Genomic DNA, 23,706 nt, shown 5'->3' with positions numbered 1-23,706 from the left:
GCTATGAAAAGCCAACTGACATTTACTCCTGAGGTGCTGACTTGCTGCACCCTCGACAACTACTGTGATTATTATTATTTGACCATGCTGGTCATTTATGAACATTTGAAGATCTTGGCCATGTTCTGTTATAATCTCCACCCGGCACAGCCAGAAGAGGACGGGCCACCCCTCATAGCCTGGTTCCTCTCTAGGTTTCTTCCTAGGTTTTGGCCTTTCTAGGGAGTTTTTCCTAGCCACCGTGCTTCTACATCTGCATTGCTTGCTGTTTGGGGTTTTAGGCTGGGTTTCTGTACAGCACTTTGAGATATCAGCTGATGTAAGAAGGGCTATATAAATAAATTTGATTTGATTTAACCAATTAATTGTACATATGTTACGTTTTCAGTTTGTGATATGGGGTTATAGAAAAGTTTATTTAGACATTTATAAAGAAAAACTTTTATATAGCAGCTATGTTGACATTGCCATATTGATCTGAGCCTTGCTTTTGGCTGTCGCAGATACACCTCCCCCCGACTTCACTCGCTATTTTCGTCTAGTCGACTTCGTTCGGCTTACCACTTGAACACACCCAGTATATTTAGGTCCACTGAATGACTTTACACAGAAACTGAAATTAACTCTGGTATTTTAATTTTCCGCAAGAAATACATCTCTTGTACCTCATGCAGTCAATAGACCCCCCCCCCAAAAATAAACATGATATACAAAGAAACAACATCACATCCAAAATTATGAAGAAAAGTATAAGAGCACATACAACTGTTTAACCCTTTGCTTCAAACATATCCCTCCTTTTCTTTCTGTCACAACAATACATTGTGAGGAGGATCAACAGAAAGCAACACAGCTATTAAAATATATATTTTTTGTTCAACAGTAGTTGTGGGAAACCTAGCCTTATAGTCAAGTCAACGAGATTAGGGTCGGATGGCTCCGCTAGACTATGGTTAACCAAATTAGGAAATAAATCATTCAATGGGAAGTTATTACTGTATTAGCTGTCATTATTAGGCTGTACATCTTCTATCTCCTCCAACGAGTGTCTCATGTAGCCACTAAGCCCGAGTGTTCTCCTCTGGCAGCCAAACACAAAGACATTACTGTTGGACCGGAGCCGCTAGTAAAGTAATCACCAGCTGAGCAATGACCTAACGCAGAGCAGGTGGCCAGCAAATGTGTGTGTGTGTGTTTGTCTGTGTCGGCGTGTGTGTGTGACAAAAAAAGAAGGAAAACAGCATAACAACAGCATACAAAAGAACCAGCTGTTGGGTAGGTCAAGTTTTAAAGTCTGTACTGCGGCGTTTGAGTTTCTCCGGGTTGTTAGATGCCATGTGAGAGAAGTCCCTGAAGATGTCCTGGTACGTTTCATCACCTTAGAAAAACAAGACATGAGATGAAAATTCAGGAAAAGAGGATTTAGACATTTATAATTTGCCGACATTTGCCTACTACTAGAAACACGCATGCGCACACGCGGAGGCACGCACACACACTGTTTACCTGTAGCGCTGTAAGGCGGGGGCATCAAGGGACACACTGTGCAAGCAGCGCAGAGCAGGCAGTCGCCTCATTGGACAAACACAAAGGCTCACAAAACAACAATGAGAAAGCACTGCACATCAGAGACTGACAGACAAATTAAGCATTTCCGGGTATAGACATTACATGAGCCTCACAACCTCAGTCCTCCAGAGCCAGACAAATGATTTGAGTTAGGATATTTCAAACCAGGATTTGAAATAGGGAGTTATTGTGACAGTACTGGACTAAATAACTTGGACTTGGAACAGACTTGGCAGACAGTTTGGCTATGGAGGAATGGATGGGTCGCATACAACACCGCAAAAAATATTACAGCTCTACCCATTGAGAGTCCACTGTTCCAGCCCAAATTGGTTGCATCAGCTTTTAGACCAGTGGTTCCCAAATGTTTAATCATGGTGCATTGTTCATTGTCCAGATAGACACAAACATGTTTATAACAGACACGACCTAGGTTTGACCAGCAGCCTAAGACTGGCAATAACATAACCCACCAGTGGGCCCTGAGCCACTGTTTGGAAAACACTGAACTACAAATGACAGAGTGGCTCATTACTTTCTATACATCTTCATGTTCTCAGCACCAAGTTCTAATTCTCAAGCAAAAGCAATGCTTAAAACGGTGGCAGTGTGTATTTGAAACCGGTCAAACACAATAATAACCACTTCGGTGTGACAAAAGAGTCCGTTTGAAAAGGTTAAAGTCAGCCTGGGGGAACATACAGTTGTATAATGGAAAAACCCTCAAGTTACAATACCATTGGTTGCTGGACTTATGCAAGGTGCATAAAATGTACATGACGAGACAACACTAACAATCAGATTCATTCTTTTTCAAGCAGCATCCTGTGCTATCATACAATACATTCATACATACATCCATATAGAACTCTACACTTATATATAGGTGTATAAATACATGTTAAACATGGCCAATGCCCAGTGTTATCATACTCTGATCTACATTGAGCTTATATGGGCTGTAAAGTGCAGGATCACTAACTGCATTCATTAATTCTACATCAAAGTGCAACGTGGACTCTCTCGTGGTGTGCATACATAAACACTCCCTTTAAACGTCCCTCCTTCCTCTTCTATGTTATGTTCTCTCCTTTTCCCTGTTTTTCCCTTTAGTATTATATTCCCAAAATGGTTGCCTCTTCCAACATACATAAATACTACAGTATAGAAGCCTCTTATCCATACATTTACCCTGTATTCTAGTTATCCCTCTACTGCATTCACTCTACTCCCTCTGAAGATACAGCAAATGGTCCCTACCCAGTAATCCAGTTAACAACTCTCAGTTCCAGGAACGTTCCCCATATAAGTTCCAAGAACGTTCCCCCTAACCTCTTATTTGTCCAGATTTCTTCTGACAGCACTCTAGGAAGGGTCCAGCAATGATTCCAGAAATCAATCAAAACATAACTTGAACATCATGCTTGACTGTAATGTAAAAAAAAAAAAAAGGAATCTATTTTAATGTTACCTCACAACTTACTGGGAACTGTTAGACGAGTAGCCTACACACCTCAGAAGTACCCCTCCTCCCTATTTGTTCTCTCCTCAATTACGATGCCTGTCCACCTCTCTCTACTCATTCTGCCCCCCTAGTGCCCATCCACTCAGTTGGTTCTTCAAGGCCTGAAGTCCCTTCCTGGTTTGGCCCATCCCACTCCCTGTCCCGCCCACTCCCTGTCCCCCTGAGTGACCTGGTTGGCCAAAGGCTCCATCCATCTCCCGCATCTCCTTGTTCATCTTGGCAATTCGCAGCCTGTCAGGAGAAAGCAAAGTCGTGAGAAAAATCAATCAATCCTTCTAGTGTCAACAAATCAACTGAAGTTTATACTCACAGGGTGACGATGTCAGCGTTGGCTGTCTCCACGGCGATAGTAATGGGGTCTTTCTGGGTGTTGTCTCTGGCGTTGTAGTCCGCCCCTCGCTTCAGGAACAGACACACAAGCCTGGGAGACAGGGACCAGGTTAATGCGTGTGTGTGCGTGCGTATGTGTGCGCATGTGTGTGTCCATCCTACCCAGTGTGTCCCAGTATAGTGGCATGGTGTAGAGGTCCTCTCCTGTTGCTGTCTGCTGTGTTGACATTGGCACCGTTCTGTAGCAGGAACTCACACGCTGCCAAGGAGTTCTGGAGAGACGGGTCAGAGGGCAGGTGAGCATATACGCACAACAGATACATTCACACAAACCAGCTTGCTCTCTTATAAACACTCTCTCTCGCTCTCCTCACCGCGGTGACGGCCTGTAGGAGTGGGGTGCTGGACTCCTCGGCTGTGTTGACCCAGTTGACGTCAGCTCCGTGGGCCAGGGCGTCGGCCATGACAGGGAAATGCTGCAGCGCTGCAGACCGATATAACAACGCCCCGGGATGAAGACCAGACAGGTCCTCCTCTTCGTCATCTTCATCATCTGTGGAGGGATGACAGGGGGTTTAGTGCGTGTGTGTGTGTGGGGGGGGGGGGGGGGGGCGTCTCTGTGTGTGTTTGTGTCACCTTTGTGAATGCCCGTATCGTTCTTTTGGACAAGGTCACTCTGATCGAGCCCTGAAGGGAAAGAGAGAGCGTCACATGACTTTCCTTCAGTATAGCAACAGGCCACAAGATGACAGTTTTATCCTGCTGACTATAACAACACACACACTACGACAATGTAACAAGCTTACCACTTTTTGCTGTGTCACCAGGTTTATGGATGATGTGTGTGTGTGTGTGTGTGTGTGTGTGTGTGTGTGTGTGTGTGTGTGTGTGTGTGTGTGTGTGTGTGTGTGTGTGTGTGTGTGTGTGTGTGTGTGTGTGTGTCAGTTTAGGTGCAGCGAGGTTCAACATTGTGTGAATATTTGATATAAATTCCTTCCTAGCTTGATAAGTTGTGTAATTTCTGTCGTTGGCATCTATCCTCTTATCTATCGCTTGGACAGACACAAATAACCCACAGCACCTGCGTCGCTTACATTCCTGACCTGGACACACATCTGTACTGGATCAGGACTTATGTCACTTCAACACCTACCAGTCCATCGGCAGACAGCGAAAAGAACATCAACATCTCTTTTATAGGAAGCAGAAACGTATACACTGTTGATTTGAATACCTGATCAGTTGTAATGTAATGCTTAACAAGGCCAGCCTGGTACAGGTCTGCTCGGGTTTGGCCCTATGGTGTGAATCAGATGAGCGTGTATGTCCTGTCCAGTACCTGCGAGTCGTGGCAGGGTGGCCCGGGTGGGTTTGGGTTTGAGTGGGGGTCGTGACCCGGCTGGCCTCTCCTGGGTGTTAGCCCTGTTCCTCCGGGCGCTAGAGCGCCGCAGGGGAGCTTTACGTCCCGTCTCCGGGAGCTTCTGGATGAACTTCTTCTCCACGTACTTAGAACGAATCCACGACTCCTTATCACCCCTGATAGAGCAATAGAGAGAGAGAGAGAGAATGGGGACAGAGAGAGATGGAGAACGACAGAGATGGATAGATAGAAATAAATGAAGGCAAGAGAGTGTCAGATCATTAAAGCAATTTGAGTAAAACAATATATCAAATCAACTGAATTTCATACACAGTAATGCACATTATCAAACCATCATATTATAACACAGCAATTCAGTTCAATTCAATTTGACAAGCCAGCCCTCCCTGTAATGTATTACAACATGGTTGACTGCATTCTACTTTACATCCAGAACACATACACAAAGCCATGCAGTTGCACAGCACATTTCTGGGGGACAGTTTAGTTACGACACAAACCACAGTCATTGTCATGTTACGGCACAAACTACAGCCGTTGTCATGTACCTGTGTCACTTCCTGTCTGGGGTGCAGCAGAAGAGAGGAAAAGAGGAAGTCAGATACAGTGCCTTCGGAAAGTGTTCAAACCCCTTAACTTTTCTAGATTTTGTTACTGCCTTATTCTAAAATAGATTTAACAGATGAGGGGGGGGGGAAACTATCTACACTCAATACCCCATTATGACAAAGCAAAAACAGGCTTTTAGAAATGTTGCCAAATTTAACAAATAAAAACTGAAATATCACATTTACATAAGTATTCAGACCCTTTACTCAGTACTTTGTTGAAGCACCTTAGGCACCGATTACAGCCTCGAGTATTCTTGGGTATGAGGCTACAAGCTTGGCACACCTGTATTTGGTGAGTTTTTCCCATTCTTCTCTGCAGATCCTCTCAAGCTCTGTCAGGTTGGATGGGGAGCGTCGCTGCACAGCTAATTTCAAGTCTCTTCAGAGATGTTCGAAACGTATCCTGAAGCCACTCATGCATTGTCTTGGCTGTGTGCATTTGTCCTTGTCCTGTTGGAAGGTGAACCTTCGCCCCAGTCTGAGGTCCTGAGCGCTTTGGAGCAGGTTTTCATCAAGGATCTCTCTGTACTTTGCTCCGTTCAACTTTGCCTCAATTCTGACTAGTCTCAAAGTCCTTGCCGCTGAAAAACATCCCCACAGCATGATGCTGCCACCACCATGCTTCACCGTAGGGATGGTGCCAGGTTTCCCCCAGACGGGACACTTGGCATTCAGGCCAAAGAGTTCAATCTTGATTTCATCAGACCAGAGAATCGTGTTTCTCATGCTCTGAGAGTCCTTTAGGTGCCTTTTGGCAAACTCCAAGTGGGCTGCATGTGCCTTTTACTGAAGAGTGGCTTCCGTCTGGCCACTCAACCATAAAGGCCTGATATGTGGACTGCTGCAGAGATTGCTGTCCTTCTGGAAGGTTCTCCCAGCTCCACAGAGGAATACTGTCAGAGTGACCATTGGGTTCCTGGTCACCTCCCTGACAAAGACCCTTCTCCCCCGATTGCTCAGTTTGGCCAGGCAGCCAGCTCTAGGAAGAGTTGGTGGTTCCAAACTTCTTCCATTTAAGAATGATGGAGACCACTGTGTTCTTGGGGACCTTCAATGCTGTAGAATTTATTTGGTGCCCTTCCCCAGATCTGTGTTTCGAGACAATACTGTCTCTGAGCTTTCCGGACAATTCCTTCAACTTCATGGCTTGGTTTTTGTGCTGACAGGCACTGTCAACTGTGGAAGCTTATATAGACAGGGCTCCCGAGTGGGGCAACGGTCTAAGGCACTGCATCTCATTGGTAGAGGGGTCACTACAGACCCTGGTTCGATTCCAGGCTGTATCAACCGGCCGTGATTGGGAGTCCTATAGGGCGGCACACAATTGATCCAGTGTTGTCCGGGTTAGGGTTTGGCCGGGATAGGTCATTGTAAATAAGAATTTGTTCTTAACTGACTTGCTTAGTTAAATAAAGGTTAAAAAATATATATAATAATAATAAAATAATAATAAAAAGACTGTGTGCCTTTCCAAATCATATCCAATCAATTTAATTTATCACAACACTAATCAAGTTGTAGAATCATCTCAAGGATGATCAATGGAAATAGGATGCACCTGAGCTCAATTTCGAGTTTCATAGCAAAGGGTCTGAATATTTACGTAAATAAGGTATCTGTTTTTTAATTTTTAATACATCTGCAAAAAAATATCTAAAAACCTGTTTTTGCTTTGTCATTATGGGGTATTGTGTGTAGATTGATGAGGGAAAAAATGTATGTTATCCTTTTTAAAATAAGGCTATAACGTAACAAAATGTGGAAAAAGTCAAGGTGTCTGAATACTTTCCTGCACTGTATAATACATAAGTCAGTGCCCGTCCTCACGAACAGCTGAATGGAAGCAAGCAGCAAAGGGGAAACCAACTCATATTAATACCCATGATTTTGGAATGAGACGTTCGAGCAGCAGGTGTCTACATACTTTGGGTCATGTAGTGCACTTAAAGATAGAATGTTGGCATATTGAGCAAAGAAAAAGGATAGCTGACATTTTAGCAGTATGCATGTAAAGTGTAATAAGGAAAAATTGTAAAACATCTCCCTGCAGTTTCATGTTAATGACACCAGAAGGAGATGAAGGGGGTATTCGTATACCTGGGGATTCAACAGAACTTTTTATAATGTTTTGAATGTTGCAGATAGAAATGTAATGAATAGAACTACTCCACAGTATATAGACAATACAGAATCTTGTCTGGTCTACACAATATATTTCTATCTGAACGTTCTGTTCCATTAACCTTAATGAACCTGCAATGAAATCACACGGCAACGCTATTACATCTTGACTGTCTGTGTGAGATTAATAAAAAGTGATGACTCATGACCCGAGGAATGAAAATGAGAGTGGGGAGTGAGATACCTTGGACTGGACGGGTGAGGTTTCTTGATGGTGATCTCATCAATTCGCCCCTCGTAGATCCTGTTGATGGCTGTGTTTCCCAACTCACACATCAACTACAGGACAGGGAGGCAGGGAGGATAAACACAAACGTCAGTTGTGTTTTTATTGAATAAAGAAAGTATATATATTTCTAGATAGACTTTCAATACATTCTAAAACGCAAATTAACTGAATCCCCCAAAAACATTTCCACTGCATTTCAGCCCTGCCACAAAAGGACCAGCTGACATCATGTCAGTGATTCTCTCGTTAACACAGGTGTGAGTGTTTTATTTATTCATTTTATTTCACCTTTATTCAACCAGGTAGGCAAGTTGAGAACACGTTCTCATTTACAATTGCGACCTGGCCAAGATAAAGCAAAGCAGTTCGACACATACAACAACACAGAGTTACACATGGAGTAGAACAAACATACAGTCAATAATACAGTAGAAAAATAAGTCTATATACAATGTGAGCAAGTGAGGTGAGATAAGGAAGGTGAAGGCAAAAAAAAGGCCATGGTGGCGAAGTAAATACAATATAGCAAGTAAAACACTGGAATGGTTGATTTGCAATGGAAGAATGTGCAAAGTAGAGATATAAATAATGGGGTGCAAAGGAGCAAAATAAATAAATAAATAAATACAGTAGGGAAAGAGGTAGTTGTTTGGGCTAAATTATAGATGGGCTATGTACAGGTGCAGTAATCTATGAGCTGCTCTGACAGCTGGTGCTTAAAGCTAGTGAGGGAGATAAGTGTTTCCAGTTTCAGAGATTTTTGTAGTTCATTCCAGTCATTGGCTGCAGAGAACTGGAAGGAGAGGCGGCCAAAGGAAGAATTGGTTTTGGGGGTGACCAGAGAGATATACCTGCTGGAGCGCGTGCTACAGGTGGGTGCTGCTATGGTGGCCAGCGAGCTGAGATAAGGGGGGACTTTACCTAGCAGGGTCTTGTAGTGTTGACGAGGACAAGGCTGGAGATCACTCTGTCATGCTGACTGAGTTCGAATAACAGACTGGAAGCTTCAAAAGGAGGGTGGTGCTTGGAATCATTGTTCTTCCTCTGTCAACCATGGTTACTTGCAAGGAAACATGTGCCGTCATCATTGCTTTGCACAAAAAGGGCTTCACAGGCAAGGATACTGCTGCCAGTAAGATTGCACCTAAATCAACCATTTATCGGATCATCAATAACTTCAAGGAGAGCGGTTCAATTGTTTTGAAGAAGGCTTCAGGGCGCCCTAGAAAGTCCAGCAAGCGCCAGGACCTTCTCCTAAATTTGATTCAGCTGTGGAATCGGGGCACCACCAGTACAGAGCTTGCTCAGGAATGGCAGCAGGCAGGTGTGAGTGCATCTGCACGCACAGTGAGGCAAAGACTTTTGGAGGATGGCCTGGTGTCAAGAAGGGCAGCAAAGAAGCCACTTCTCTCCAGGAAAAACATCAGGGACAGACTGATATTCTGCAAAAGGTACAGGGATTGGACTGCTGAGGACTGGTCATTTTCTCTGATGAATCCCCTTTCCGATTGTTTGGGGCATCCGGAAAAAAGCTTGTCCGGAGAAGACAAGGTGAGCGCTACAATCAGTCCTGTGTCATGCCAACAGTAAAGCATCCTGAGACCATTCATGTGTGGGGTTGCTTCTCAGCCAAGGGAGTGGGCTCACTCACAATTTTGCCTAAGAACACAGCCATGAATAAAGAACGGTACCAACACATCCTCCGAGAGCAACTTCTCCCAACCATCCAGGAACAGTTTGGTGACGAACAATGCCTTTTCCAGCATGATGGAGCACCTTGCCATAAGACAAAAGTGATAACTAGGTGGCTCGGGGAACAAAACATAGATATTTTGGGTCCATGGCCAGGAAACTCCCCAGACCTTAATCCCATTGAGAACTTGTGGTCAATCCTCAAGAGGCAAGAATGGGCTGCCATCAGTCAGGATGTGGCCCAGAAGTTAATTGACAGCATGCCAGGGCGGATTGCAGAGGTCTTGAAAAAGAAGTGTCAACACTGCAAATATTGACTTTGCATCAACTTCATGTAATTGTCAATAAAAGCCTTTGACACTTGTGAAATTCTTGTAATTATACTTCAGTATTCCATAGTAACATTTGACAAAAATATATAAAGACACTGAAGCAGCAAACTTTGTGGAAATTAATATTGGTGTCATTCTCAAAACTTTTGGCCACGACTGTACAGTAACCCCCCTTGACATTAGTCTAGTAATGCTACACTATTGAGATGCATCCAAAGGTAGCGTAGTGGATGTATTCTTACCCGGACCAGCTCTGGTTCCCAGGAGTCCAGGGTGAGGGAGCGTACTTTGGAGAAATGGACGCCCAGACTCCTGTCAGAAGGACAGAAGGTAGTTACATATTAGTTTGTGTGTGCGTTTGCTTGAGTGTGTGCGTTTGCTTGAGTGTGTGCGTGTGTGTGTGTGTGTGTGTGTGTGTGTGTGTGTGTGTGTGTGTGTGTGTGTGTGTGTGTGTGTGTGTGTGTGTGTGTGTGTGTGTGTGTGTGTGTGTGTGTACCTGTGTATCCCCGAGCAGACGATGCAGAGCGTGATCCCCAGGTTGATAGAGGCCCAGTCCGGACCGGGCTCTCCACAGTCGCAGCACTGCATGTTCCCCGGGATGGCCTGGACCTCCTCCAGAGCCTCACGGCCCCCCGTCTTCTCCTGCTCCCCACACAGCCCTCCTCCTGGGCTGCCTCCCAACACAGAGCTGCAATGCTCCCTCTATGTGAGCGAGAGAGCGAGAGATGTACACACACAAACAAACTTTGTGTAGACAATGACCTACAAATCTTCTGAAACACAGAAGATGTTAAGAATACAACAGAATGAATAATGTTTGTATGTTTTCTCACGGAACCGTGTGGGTCTTCTCTGCGTTCCTGGAAGGCTGAAGCAATGCTGTTCTGGACAGCACTGATCCAGCCCTGCTGCTGACGCTCGGAGTCTGCCTGTAACAGACAGCTCCTACACACACACAGCATCACTATGTTAACACTAAACAAATACACTAAATAAATATCTAAAGCAACAACACACACACCCCCCTACCTTCCCTCTATATACCAATACACACACACACACACACACACACACACACACACACACACACACACACACACACACACACACACACACACACACACACACACACACACACACACACACACACACACACACACACACACACACACACACACACCACAGTTGTAGACTCACTTGGATGGAGAGACCACCTCGAAGCAGAATCGTCTCTCGTTGTCAACGCAGACCTTCACTGTACAAAGACGCAGATCCTCAATCACTACTGTGGGCTGATCCTGAGAGAAAGAAGGACACGGTCAGGCTGTGTGTGTGTGTGGGTGGGTGTGTGTGAACGTCATTAACTTTGTCTCTGCATGGATTGCTATAAAAAATGCATTGAAAAGTAAAGCAGTGGCTTTCAAAAATTCACCTTGAATTTCTTCTGATAGACCAGTTGATTTTTCTGAATAGAGAACCAGCGCCTACCGTCGTGAGACAGGAGATCAAAAGGAGATGAGACTGAATAATGCAATCAATAGATATATCATGATTCTACCCATCACCTTCCTAGCAGTGGAGGCTGCTGAGGGGAGGCCGGCTCATATTAATGCCTTGAAGAGTCAATAGAATGGTATCAAACGTGGTTCCATGTGGTTGACACCATTCCAGCCCTTTTTATAAGCAGTCCTCCCCTCAGCAGCCTCCTCTGCTTCCTAGGCTATAGCCTTAAAATATCAGAGAGAGAGAGAGAGAGAAACACAGAGAAAGAGAGAGAACAACATGCAGTAGAGAGAATGTGTGGTGGGGTAACATACCTGCTCCAGGTCTTGAAGGCATTGCTAGCTCTCTTATACAGGTAGCCCTCCATGGCAATACCATTGGCGGCATCAGCACAGAAATCCATTAAGGAGTTATCGTAGGACACATCCTGCCAACACAACATAAACACAACCATAAACATTACTGTAGGGAAGGGATGTTAGTAAATATCATTGTAATGCAGTGATGCCAGTAGACCACCAAGCTATGTCTAAAAGGAAGTGATGACGTCATCAGGTTTGACTAGCTGTATCTTCACAGGTTGGAGACTTCTAGCACAGATAGAATATGTTCTGAACAAAGTCAACAACATTTTTGTAGACTTACCCTTTGCAAAAAAAAAAAAATCACGTTGTTAGATGGATTGCAAAGGAGAATTGCCCACACTCATTTCACAGAGGTGGCATTCCCTAAGGGAAATATGCAGATGCATGCTAGAACGCACTAATTGGATCGCGCTAGCTCGTGTTTGGCTCTGCCCACCTCCTCGCTTGTTCTGCCCTCATTTGTTCCCATTGGAAACAACAGGTTGTGGTCTATCTTGGTTTAGTTACAAAAGATATTTGCTTCTAGTGTAATAACATGGCAGCCAACTTGGTGGCCTGTGTTTAGTTTGGATCCAGCAGTGTTCACCTTTTTCTTAATGGCCTCGTGTCTCTGTTCCATGTCTCTCTTCTCCCTGGCGGAATTCAACACTAGTTGAGTGTGCTGTGTATGAGAAAAGAGAGAGAGTCAGGCACAAACAATTTGATTTAAAAAAACACAGAATACAATATGTTTCAAATGATGCACATTATCCTATATCACACACGGCAGTGCAGCATGATAGGCCAGTTTGGCCAGGGAACAAAATATAGAGAATAATGTACACAGTATACTGGAACAGTGTATGTTTTTTATGTAGTTGTAGAGATAAATGTAGAAACTGTTGAGGAAAATCAGGCTAGGAGATTAAGGACTTCTGGCTTGGACAGCTTTTAGCTAAATGTCAGGGAGTCCATCACTCCAGACTTTGTCCTCTTGGGGAAACAGGAAGTGCTGAACCTGTCCCAAATCCCTGTTTCTGCATGGAGGATCGAGGGAAAACCTCAAGCAGCTTCCTACAGCAGCTTTACTTTCTCCCTCTCATTAAGGTTTCAGGACTCCCTAAATCTTTCTCAGATTATTACCAATCCCACAAGGTATGACTCCAAACATCCAGAAAAGGCTACTCTCCTTGATGTTATCCTCACAAATGATCCTGACAGGTATCAGGCTGGTGTTTTCTATAATGACCTTAGTGATCACTGTTTTACAGCCTGTGTTTGTAATGGCTGCTCAGTGAAACGATCTGTCCTGATTTGTCATAGACGCTTGCTAAAAAACATTAATGAGCAAGCCTTCCTTAATTACCTGGTCTCTGTAAATTGGTATTGAATCAGCTTGATCCCCCTGTCGAAGACACTTGGACATTCTTTTTTTATATTTTCAGTGGTATTATTAACAAACATGCCACCATAAAGATAATGAGAATTAAAAACAGGTTCAGCCCCTGGTTCGACCATGATCTGGCAGTTACTCCACCTCAAGAATTCCATTTGGCGAAAGGCTCGACATAACGCATACTCTTGTTCTGGCAAATGAGAAATAAGTGAACTCAGGCTATCCGGAAGGCCAAAGTTAGGTCCTTTAAGGAGCAGTTCTCTCTCTGTGGGTCTAACCCCAAGAAGTTCTAGAAAATGGTTAAAGACCTGGTGAATAAACCCTCCTCCTCACAGCTTTCCCTTCATGTTGATGATGTGGTTGTTACTGACAAGAAGCACATGACTGAGCTCTTTAATCACCACTTCATTAAGTCAGGATTCCTATATGACTCCGCCATGCCTCGTTGCCCGTCCAACATTTCCTTATCTCCCAGCCCTTTTAATGTGACTAGCCCCGATGCTTTTCCCCTACCCCGCTACAAAGTTTCTCCTTGCAGGCAGTCTCTGAGTCTGAGGTGCTAAAGGAGCTCCTTAAACTTGACCCCCAAAAAACATCTGGGTCATATGATTTAGATCCTTTCTTCTTTAAGGTTGTAGCCCATATCATCGCCAAGCCTATCTCTGACCTTTTTAACATGTCTCTCCTCTCTGGGGAGGTTCTCATTGCTTGGAAGGCAGCCACGGTGTGTCCTTTATTTAAAGGGGGAGATCAAGCTGATCCTAACTGTTATAGACCAATTTCTATTTTGCCCTGTTTATCAAAAGTGTTGGAAAAACTTGTCAATAATCAACTGACTGGCTTTCTTAATGTCTATAGTATTCTCTCTGGTATGCAATCTGGTTTCTGCTCAGGTTATGGATGATGTCACCATTGCCCTTGATTCAAAGTAATGTTGTGCTGCTATTTTTATTGACTTGGCCAAAGCTTTTGATTACGGTAGACCATTCCATTCTTGTGGGCCGGCTAAGGAGCATTGGTGTCTCTGAGGGGTCTTTGGCCTGGTTTGCTAACTACCTCTCTCAAAGAGTGCAGTGCATTAAGTCAGAACATCTGCTGTCTCAGCCACTGCCTCTCACCAAGGGAGTACCCCAAGGCTCGATCCTAGGCCCCACGCTGTTAATTTACGTCAACAACATAGCTCAGGCAGTAGGAAGCTATCTCATCCATGTATATGCAGATGATACAGTCTTATACTCAGCTGGCCCCTCCCTGAATTTTGTGTTACACCCCAGCTGCCAAACTAACCCTGATTCAGATGACCATCCTACCCATGCTAGATTACGGAGACGTAATTTATAGATCGGCAGGTAAGGGTGCTCTTGACCGAATAGATGTTCTTTACCATTCAGCCATCAGATTTGCCATCAATGCTCCTTATAGGACACATCACTGCATTTTATACTCCTCTGTAAACGGGTTATCTTTGTAAAAATAATAATAATAGAATAAAAATATATTTATATCAGTCAATCCAGCAGTCTTTAAGCACCTTCTGCAGGTATTTTTTTACATTTTCTTGCCCTCTTGTTCTTTCTCTCTCTCATTCTGCCTCTCACTCTTTCGCCATTTCCTGTAACAGCAGGAAGAGTTAAAAGAGTCATCGTAGCTTTAATGCTCCAGTGAAAGGTGACTTGCTTTCCGGTTTCAAGCTTCTCTCTGACTAACCTTCCTGTTAGTTTTAGTCTACTGTTGACTTCAGGCCTAGAGCTCCATGTGTGGCAGCTCTTCCAGTTATGCTACAGTGCTATTCCAGCGTAGCACTAACGTTATTGACTAGATGAAAACACGCATGCACGTGCTCTCACACACACACACACACACACACACACACACGAACGCACGCAAGCACAAACTTTCTCAGTCATGTGAAATGTTTCCTGTTGACGGTGCCCACACGGTTTCCTGTCACGATGAGAGGGACGTCACCTTGTGACTTCCTCATCCCTCTGGAGCACATTGCTAGGACTCGTGTGCTAATTAATCAATGGAATCGACTATTAGAATAAACCTTTTCACCATCCATCTAAGAGGAGATGAATTCATCCCCCTCTTTTCTTCCACTCAATCTCATAAACTATTTTTACCCCACTCTCTCTCTCCCTCGCTGTGTTCCCTCATTTCAAAATCTGAACAAGGTACTTGAACAGATCTCTTCCTCCGTCTATGAACTTGGTTCATCCAACACACTTATCTCCCGCCCTCCCTCTCATTCCTTCACATGTTCTTGCTACCTCTTCACTCAGGGTGCGGCGGTAGTCGTCCAGCTCCGAGAGGGACTGGTGACCTTGCTGGAAGAACTGGGACTGGGCCTCCATCATAGACACCATCTGACAGAGAAACACAAGGCAAAGCGTTGTCATACAACCAACTACATGCTAAACAACACATGCAAGCATGAACAGCACTCAACAACTGCTCAAGTAAACACATGATTAGACACCCACATGTGGGCTTAACCATGCAACATTTTACAATACTCCCAACGATAACATGACGAAACTCACCGCCATCAGGATGTCGGTCTTCTTCTTGGCCTCGATGACATTGATCTGGGAGAGTTTGTGAACAGGAGGGAACGGAACATGGGTGTGGTTATGATTGCAGCTTGTACGGACCTCTGGGTATTAATAGTGACCCACCTGCTAAAGGGAAACCCTCAGGCAATGCTGTTATCATTCACCACAGCAAAACACATGTCCCTAAACATAGGTGCCGTTGCATTTTTATTAATTATTTTGTTAGAAATATGGCCTGGTCCTGACATCTGTTATGTGTAAAATGATCTAGCATTCTGTTTGAGGCCTTTGAGTAGTGTCCATGTTCTCAAAAAGCAGGCCAACTGTGGAATGAGAAAGACTCCAGTCTAGAACTGATCGTTTCAATACTGGCCTGTAATTAAATTTAAAGCAAACCACTCAAAACCAATTCAAAGTCAAACTAACATGCTGAAAATGCATTTGGGAGAGTTTCTACAGCCATGCCAGTGTGTATGCACAGGCAAACACTCACCCCTCCATCTCCCTTAACCATCCACCTTGGATGCCCTCACCTGCAGTACGTAGTCGAGGGCTCCGGAGCGGAAGGTCTTGCGGGCGTTGAGGAGGGCATGGCTGACCTCTTCTACCTCGTGCTGTTTTCCCCGGGGGGCCTGAGCGTTCCTCCCCAATGCTGCCTCCAGACTCTCACTTCCCCGCTCAAACTCCTTACGCACATCCTTGAACCGACGCACGTCCCTGGGAGAAGGGAAGGGGGAGCGGGAGGGAGGGAGGGATAAGGCGTAACTGAAGCATAACTGTAGCATAACTGAATGCTAGGGAGTGGCCCTTTCAGACCAGAGGTGGGTGGGACTGGATTTGTTGTGAAAGCAGTGTATGGTAGTAGTTTGGGCAAAGAGGACTGAATGAGAAAGGAGTGCCAGACTCACTCACTCTTTCACAAAACTCAGCAACTTCAACTTCACCGACTTCTGTGTGCTTTCAATCACTTCCTATGAGAAAAAGAGAGAGAAAGAGACAGAGAAAGAAACAGAGAGACAGAGAAAGAAAGAGACAGAGAAAGAGAGAAAGCTACTCAGACACCTGACATGTAATAGTGGTTGCTACAGTAACTAACGTTGAAAGCTAGCGATGCACAATAGAGGAGTCCAACTCACCCCCTGAGCTTCCAGAATCACTGCCAGCTTCTTGGAGAATTTCTCCAAACACTCCTGGATGAGAAAAGAACATTGAATTAGTCAGTTTAACTTTTTTTTTCTATGACTGAAAACAATAGTACGGAACTTTCACTTCCCTTCATAATAATTTACTATGAGTAATATGACCTGTACAGTTAGGTTCCTTCTACAATGATCCCAAATCAGTGCTTAGAGTGTATTACCCAGAATCTCTATAGACTCACCCCCATCATGTTGTCTCCAGAACAGTGGTGGCCCAGCTCTTTGAGCCCTGTGACAAAGCTCTTGCTGGTCTGACAGTAGGCCCTGCCAGCCTCTAGCATGGAGTGGCACTGCTTCACCAGCTACACAACACAACAACAGGTGTCAAGATACAACACAACATGGATACTACACAATGCTAAATGAGATGACATAGCACTACAAACCAATATGATCACTGTTCAGACACAGAATAGGTTGAGACTGAAAAGATTTGGCATGGGTCCCCAGATCCTCAAAAGGTTCTACAGCTGCACCATCGAGAGAATCCTGACCGGTTTCATCACCGCCTGGTATGGCAACTGCTCGGCATCTGAGTGTAAGGCGCTACAGAGGGTAGTGCGAACGGCCCAGTACATCACTGGGGCCAAGCTTCCTGCCATCCAGGACCTATATAATTGACACAGCCTGAGGTAAGCCCATAAAATTGTCAGAGACTCCAGTCACCCAAGTTATAGACTGTTTCTCCTGCTACCGCACGGCAAGTGGTACCGGAGCACCAAGTCTAGGACCAAAAGGCTCCTCAACAGCTTCTACCTCCAAGCCATAAGACTGCTGAACAATTCATAAAATCGCCACCGGACAATATACATTGAACCCCCCCTCCCTTTTGTACACTGCTGCTACTCGCTGGTTGTTTGTTACCTATGCATGGTCACTTCGCCCCCACCTACATGTACAGATGACCTCAACTGGCCTGTACCCCCGCACACTGACTTGGTACAGGTGCCCCCTGTATATAGCCTCGTTATTGTTATTCTTATTGTGTTACATTTTCTTATTACTTTTTAGTTTAGTCTACTTGGTAAATATTTTCTTCTTCTTGAACTGCACTGTTGGTTAAGGGCTTGTAAGTAACCATTTCATGGTAAAGTCTACACTTGCTGTATTCAGCGCATGTGACGAATAAATATTCAGCGCATGTGATGAATAAAGTTTGATTTGATTCTCAAGACTCTGAACTTTAATGACCAAAGTATGCATCTGAAAATGTTATGCACACCAAACCCTTTAGGGAATTAGGAATATCAATTGATTGAAAGGAGAATGTGATCAAGTTACATTTTCTCTGGCGACAATAGAGTGGGGAAGCAGCACTAAAGTTAATTCCCTACAACGCAGGTAAAACACCGCCTATGTCTCTCTCAGTTCATAGTTAATATTCAGAGAAAAGGGATGTGTACAAAACTGACCCAGTCCAACTACTATTTACACTCTACTGTGTGGATGGCTGGGCATGTTTATACTGTAGAAGTGGTGTTATGCTCATATCAAGAGCTTTCATACTCGGACCATAGTAGCAAAAAGTGGGGAGGTGTGTGTGTGTATGTGTGTCTTGTTCTTCTATCCTTGTGGGGGACCTGAAATCCCCAAAAGTCCCCACAAGGATAGTAAAACAAGCTAATTTCTCCCTTGTGGGAACATTTCCACCATCCCCAGGGATAAAGGCTATTTTAAGCTCAGGGGTTAGGTATAGGGGCAGCAAGTAGCCTAGTGGTTAGTGTGTTGGAAGGTGAAAGGTTGCAAGATCGAATCACCGAGCTGACATGGTAAAAATCTGTCCTTCTGCCCCTGAACAAGGCAGTTAACCCACTGTTCCTAGGCTCTCATTGACAATAAGAATATGTTCTTAACTGACTTTCCTAGTTAAATAAAAGGTAAAATAGGGTTAGGTTTATGGGTTAAGGAAAAAAGGATTTAGAATGGAAATACATTTTAGGTCCCCATGAGGATAGAAAAAAAGTGTGTATGAGTGTGTGTGTGTGTGTCACTGTCGCTCACCTTCTCTAATCGCGTTTCCAATTCACAAACATCTACTTCCACCACTTCAATGGCGGCCCTGGATGAAACATAGACATATACATTGCCACATAACTTGGCAAATTAAGCCACATCACTTAGGCAGAAGGTATTTTCCATGCTTCCACACCCTGCTTGGGCAATACCATACTGGTCTGAATGTTGAACTTGTGGCACAATGTTAGCACATCTACAGTAAAACTGTCTGTGGCTCCAATAAATTTTTTGGGCTGTAATATCAGCCGTCATGAGAGTTCAAGCAGTACACTTGATGCTTCACATGGGATCTAGTATACATGGTTAAAGCCTGTAAGAAGGCCAGTGGAAGGAGATTGTGGCTGTTGTGACTGTTTGTCTATGAGTCAGTATCTCCTCTCCTCTGTGTGTCTTTCACATCAACAGCCTTACAGTGTGGTTTCCGCTGCCTTCCACTCAAGACAGATTGATACTGAGAGAGAAAAAAGACAAAAAGAGAGAGAAGGAGATGCTGAGAAACAGAGTTACGACAGAGAGAGAGAGAGAGAAACAGAACAGACAGCGTCTGTTTGTCTGCTGGCGGTGAAGTAGAGACAGTGGCTGCAGGTCTTGGGTCGGTCAGCTCAGTATCATTCATATTCAAATCGCCTAGCCCAGCGTGACAGGGGTACCAATACAAACAGGACTGCCAAAGGTTTGGTGGAAAATATAATTGATGAGGTTGGAACAAAGCCTGTGTCATTAGACACACATTGTAATCATTACTCTGTGTGTGTGTGTTCGCGCCTGTGTTTGTACGGTGATAAAAAGGAATGTGTATCTGTGTGTGTGAACGTGCATGAGTAAGTGTGCCTGAGAGAGAGAGAGCGAGACCTCAAGTTTCTGCAATGATCCACCCCCCAAAAACACACTTCCTGTCTCCTATTTATCATCTCAGTATCTCTCGCCTCCTGTTCCACTCCACAACCCCAGCCCACCCCCATGATTACCTAGCAACGGGAGGCAGCGGTTTGACGTGCTACCCCAAGTACTCGGCCTCTATGTCTGTATGTGTACCGTAGTAGCCTCTCGCCTTTCCTCTTTCAATGCCTCTTACCTGAGAAGTCCCTCTCTCTTCTATCCTTCTTTCACTGATATGTCTGTCAGTCTCTTTTCTTCTCTTTCAAAGCCTGTTTTCTCCTAACATCACCCTCTACTCCCTTTCACACTAGCTGTGTGTGTGTGTCTGAAGGCCTACCTCCGGCACATTCAGTTCGAACTACATCTAAAACCTTCTCCCTCTCGCTGTTCTTGGTCAAACACGAGACCTCACCACTGCAACTTGCACCACTGACTGCCACAGCAAGTCAAACTTTCCAACACTGTGTGCCTCCCAGATAGACCATGAGCCAAGAAAAAGGGAGGAGAGAGCGAGAGAGTTAGATGGGGAGGAAGGGAGGAGGGAGGAAGAGAGAGAGTTATGAGCTCTTTCACCACTTACAAGGTTAATCAAACAAGAATTAAGAAAGGATAAAGCAGCAAAGACAGAGAGACAGAGAAAGGGAGGGAGAGACGTTTATTACCACTGTTACTCCTGATCTCCCAGACAAAAAAGGGAGGCAAAGCACACCCAATGCAACAAAACTATTTTATTAGCTACTTTCAAACCCAACACAAAATCCACTTCCCTTTTGGCTTCAAATTGTGTTCCTTTTAGAATTTAAATTTAAAAAAAATATATTGACTCTCAAAGAGATTAAGCCAAGCAGAACTCCAAGGTTGGTGTGTGGCATTCGTACATTGACTTACAACCTCGGCTTGCAACCATCTTGGTGGCATATGCTCCTAAATATTGTGCTGTGTGACCTGGAATGTTGATTTGATAGCACCAGTGCACCGAATGGCAAAATTATATTTGCGCCATTGGGCGCAAACACATTTGTTATGTTTGTGTTGTATGTCCGGTGCAGCTGTTGTTACATTTGTATCATATTAAAGTTGAGACCACCAGTGCTACCAATGAAAACTATTAATTTAGAGCTCTGCTTACAACAATCAACAAAGTTGTATAAATTCACTATTTTATTCAAACACACAAAGCCAGCCCCATTAATGAGAAAAGGTAGTGTCTCGCCCCTCATGTCAATGCCCAGACTCATTTCATTCATCGCAGTGACAAATCTGGCCCCAAGCAAGAGGCATGGCCACAAACCATCTGCAGGACTGACACTTTGTAATTTGACAAGTGCATCCTCTGGTTGTGCTGACTAAACTAGAATGGTGTGACACACTGCCAATACTCAGCATCTATTGAGATTGCACAGGTAACTTTGAGCAAAACATTTGTAGCACGACTCTATTTCCTCACTGTTAGGGAGGATGCCCTGTGTGTACATGTAACAGTTTTGAAACGATCTAAATAATTGACTGCAAAAACATACAGTAGGCCTACATAGGCTACCCTTGATTACATCTGTAATTTGCCGGCAGTATGTAGGCTACATACATTTATGCAGCATTTACAAATTAGCTCTCACTTTACAATGCTAATAATGTAACTGTATGAATAATGCCTGTAGCTTGTGTAAACTGTTGTCCCAAGTCATTAAAAAGATTATTCAAGGGTTAATCATGACCTACCTGAATCGGGGGGAGTCTTTGAGACACTCTTCAAAATCCAGTTTGACAGTCATTCTTCGACACGAATTACAACAATAACACAACCGCAACTATTTCTATTGCTGTTGAATGTGACATGGGAGAGAGTGGGTGAGAAAATAGATTAGCTCCTTTTGGCGATGTTTTCCCCCAACAAGCAATACTCCAAATATACAATTTACATATTGAACGTATATTGCATTGTTTTTAGGTTTTTCAATAAATAACTTGTGTTGTCTTGAATTCTATTCTTCTCGACATTAAATCATGACATTAGGTATCAGTGAATCGCGCCTTTCTCTTCTTGGAACAACAGGTTATTACGTACTGATTAGAATAAGTTAAGTAACCAAATAACTGCAATCGATTCATTTATTATAGGCAAGTTGTTCCACTTCGCTCTTGCTCTAGTGCGCGCTTGAGTCAGGAAAATGAAGGAAAAAAATCCCAACAGTTTCTCGACAGTTTAGATCCTTTCACCGTAAAAAAATCCAACATCAATAAAATAATTGTAAACGTACAGCATTTCCCTCGAGGACCCTGGGGTGACTAGACTGGCACACTAACGAAAAAAATATCCTTCCTATCCTATCTCTCTCGCTTGATGCCTTGGTCCTCCCCCTCACACTATTTCCGGGTATGCAAGTGCCATTGCACTAACCTAACAGCAAAAAGCCAATTGTTGCAGTGTTGTTGTGGTAGGGAAGTTGTTCAAAAGAAGGGGATATGATTAAATAGTCTAGAATTTGCAATTTTGGAGTTAAAATAAATCGAATATTAGGCTTACATTTATTATAAGAGGCACTGATTATAACCATGTGGTTGCATACATTTTTAGGCGTATTCCTAGTTAGCCTAGGCGAGTGTCACCCGTCTACCGGCTAAAAGAAGCATCCTCTATTCAGGCTGCAAATATATAATTTTACTCCTTAAAAAAGCTTTAATTTGGTGCCGGCGGAAAAAAAACAAGAAAAATATGTGTAGGCCTACTGTTTAATAAAGCATAATTTTCGGACAATTTAGCATGTTGCACAACCTTGGCTGAACACGGTGTGCAACATCCTAAATTGTCAGAAAATCTGAAAATGGTGTTGGAATATTGTGTGTTATTAAAACAGTACACATATTATTCCAGTTTGATTTATGTATGAGCCGGTCCACGGGGGACACAACTGAGAATGCACATCAATCATAGAAGATGTAGCGCCCACTATTGGCTGCGTATGCTAAATTAGCGTATACAACTCAGAAAATACCACATATGTCCATATGGCTTTTATGTTGATATCACAACTAGATCACAACTTCTGTGGAGGCTGAAGAGCTATAGGAATATATTTAGAGCAAATGTAGGCCTACTTTTAGCTCCCACCAGTGCTCCATTACATAAAACCCAGCTAAAAACAAACGTTTCCACAACTGTGGAGAACGTTCCCTTAAAAGTATCATTAAGTCATTACCTTATGTTTTCATAGGAATGGTCCAGTGATGTGCAAGGAGTTTTCCAAGAGACCATTCCCCTAATGTCAAACAGAACTTGCCCAGAATGTGGTTACCATGTTCTCAGAATATTCAATATGAATGTTATAGACACGTTACATTGTAACGTTGCAAGAATATTCCAGTGTTCAGTTAGGAGATTATTCCATCAACGTCACACCAAACATACACAGAACATGGTTGCCATGTTCTCAGATAAGAATGTTCAAGACACGATTCATGGAAAAATTTCAAGGACATTCCTGTGTCCAATGACGTTTAAAACATAGGACGTTCTGTCATGGTCCCCTGGAGGTTTTGGTTAGGGACACACTCACACAGTGCGCTTAACACACACGTTTTCAATTTACATACAGTAACAGTCAAAAGTTTGGACACACCTACTCATTCAAGGGTTTTTCTTAATTTGTACTATTTTCTACATTGTATAATAATAGTCACGACATGACAACTATGAAATAACACATATGTAATCAACATGTCTCCACGTGGGATTTGAACTCACAACCTCTTGGTTCATAGCATTCCACACTTTGCGCTACACCACCATGTCTGTGTCAGTAATCAATTAATCTGACTATTCTCTCATCATAGATTTGATTTACTTATTTCAGAAGAAAAAAAACATAGTTGTCTCATGTTGTTGGGGCATGTTATTATTTTTTAATGTTACTCCTTAATCAAGAGGTTGTTCAAATCCCAGGTGAGGACAAGTTGAATAATA

The 23,706-nt window shown here is 43.7% G+C and overlaps 1 protein-coding gene across 3 annotated transcripts; it reads right to left on the bottom strand.

Annotated features, from left to right (window-relative positions):
- Positions 1–619: 619 nt before the first annotated feature.
- Positions 620–22,101, bottom strand: LOC139534546 (arf-GAP with coiled-coil, ANK repeat and PH domain-containing protein 1-like). 3 transcript variants are annotated; one of them, XM_071333750.1, is made up of 24 exons: positions 22,004–22,101; positions 21,465–21,565; positions 18,852–18,909; positions 17,033–17,152; positions 16,788–16,841; positions 16,564–16,622; positions 16,185–16,368; positions 15,640–15,684; positions 15,367–15,462; positions 12,305–12,379; positions 11,668–11,780; positions 11,283–11,334; positions 11,048–11,148; positions 10,684–10,795; positions 10,347–10,552; positions 10,093–10,162; positions 7,782–7,876; positions 4,764–4,960; positions 4,061–4,111; positions 3,799–3,977; positions 3,587–3,696; positions 3,405–3,515; positions 3,264–3,325; positions 620–1,378 (listed from the first exon to the last, which is right to left on the bottom strand). In XM_071333750.1, the coding sequence occupies exons 2-24, from the start codon at positions 21,515–21,517 to the stop codon at positions 1,281–1,283; spliced, it is 2,301 nt and encodes a 766-aa protein (XP_071189851.1). In that variant the 5' UTR covers positions 21,518–21,565; positions 22,004–22,101; the 3' UTR covers positions 620–1,280. The 3 variants fall into 3 exon arrangements, with proteins under 3 accessions (XP_071189851.1, XP_071189853.1, XP_071189854.1); XM_071333752.1 differs by lacking the exon at positions 22,004–22,101 and adding an exon at positions 21,811–21,946; XM_071333753.1 differs by lacking the exons at positions 18,852–18,909; positions 22,004–22,101 and having other exon boundaries at positions 21,465–21,579.
- Between the last annotated feature and the right edge of the window lie 1,605 nt (positions 22,102–23,706).

The sequence above is a fragment of the Salvelinus alpinus genome, chromosome 11, assembly GCF_045679555.1.
Source record: "Salvelinus alpinus chromosome 11, SLU_Salpinus.1, whole genome shotgun sequence".
NCBI lineage: Eukaryota > Metazoa > Chordata > Actinopteri > Salmoniformes > Salmonidae > Salvelinus > Salvelinus alpinus.
The sequence above is the reverse complement of the archived record's forward strand: the minus strand, read 5'-3'. Positions and strand labels throughout refer to the sequence as shown.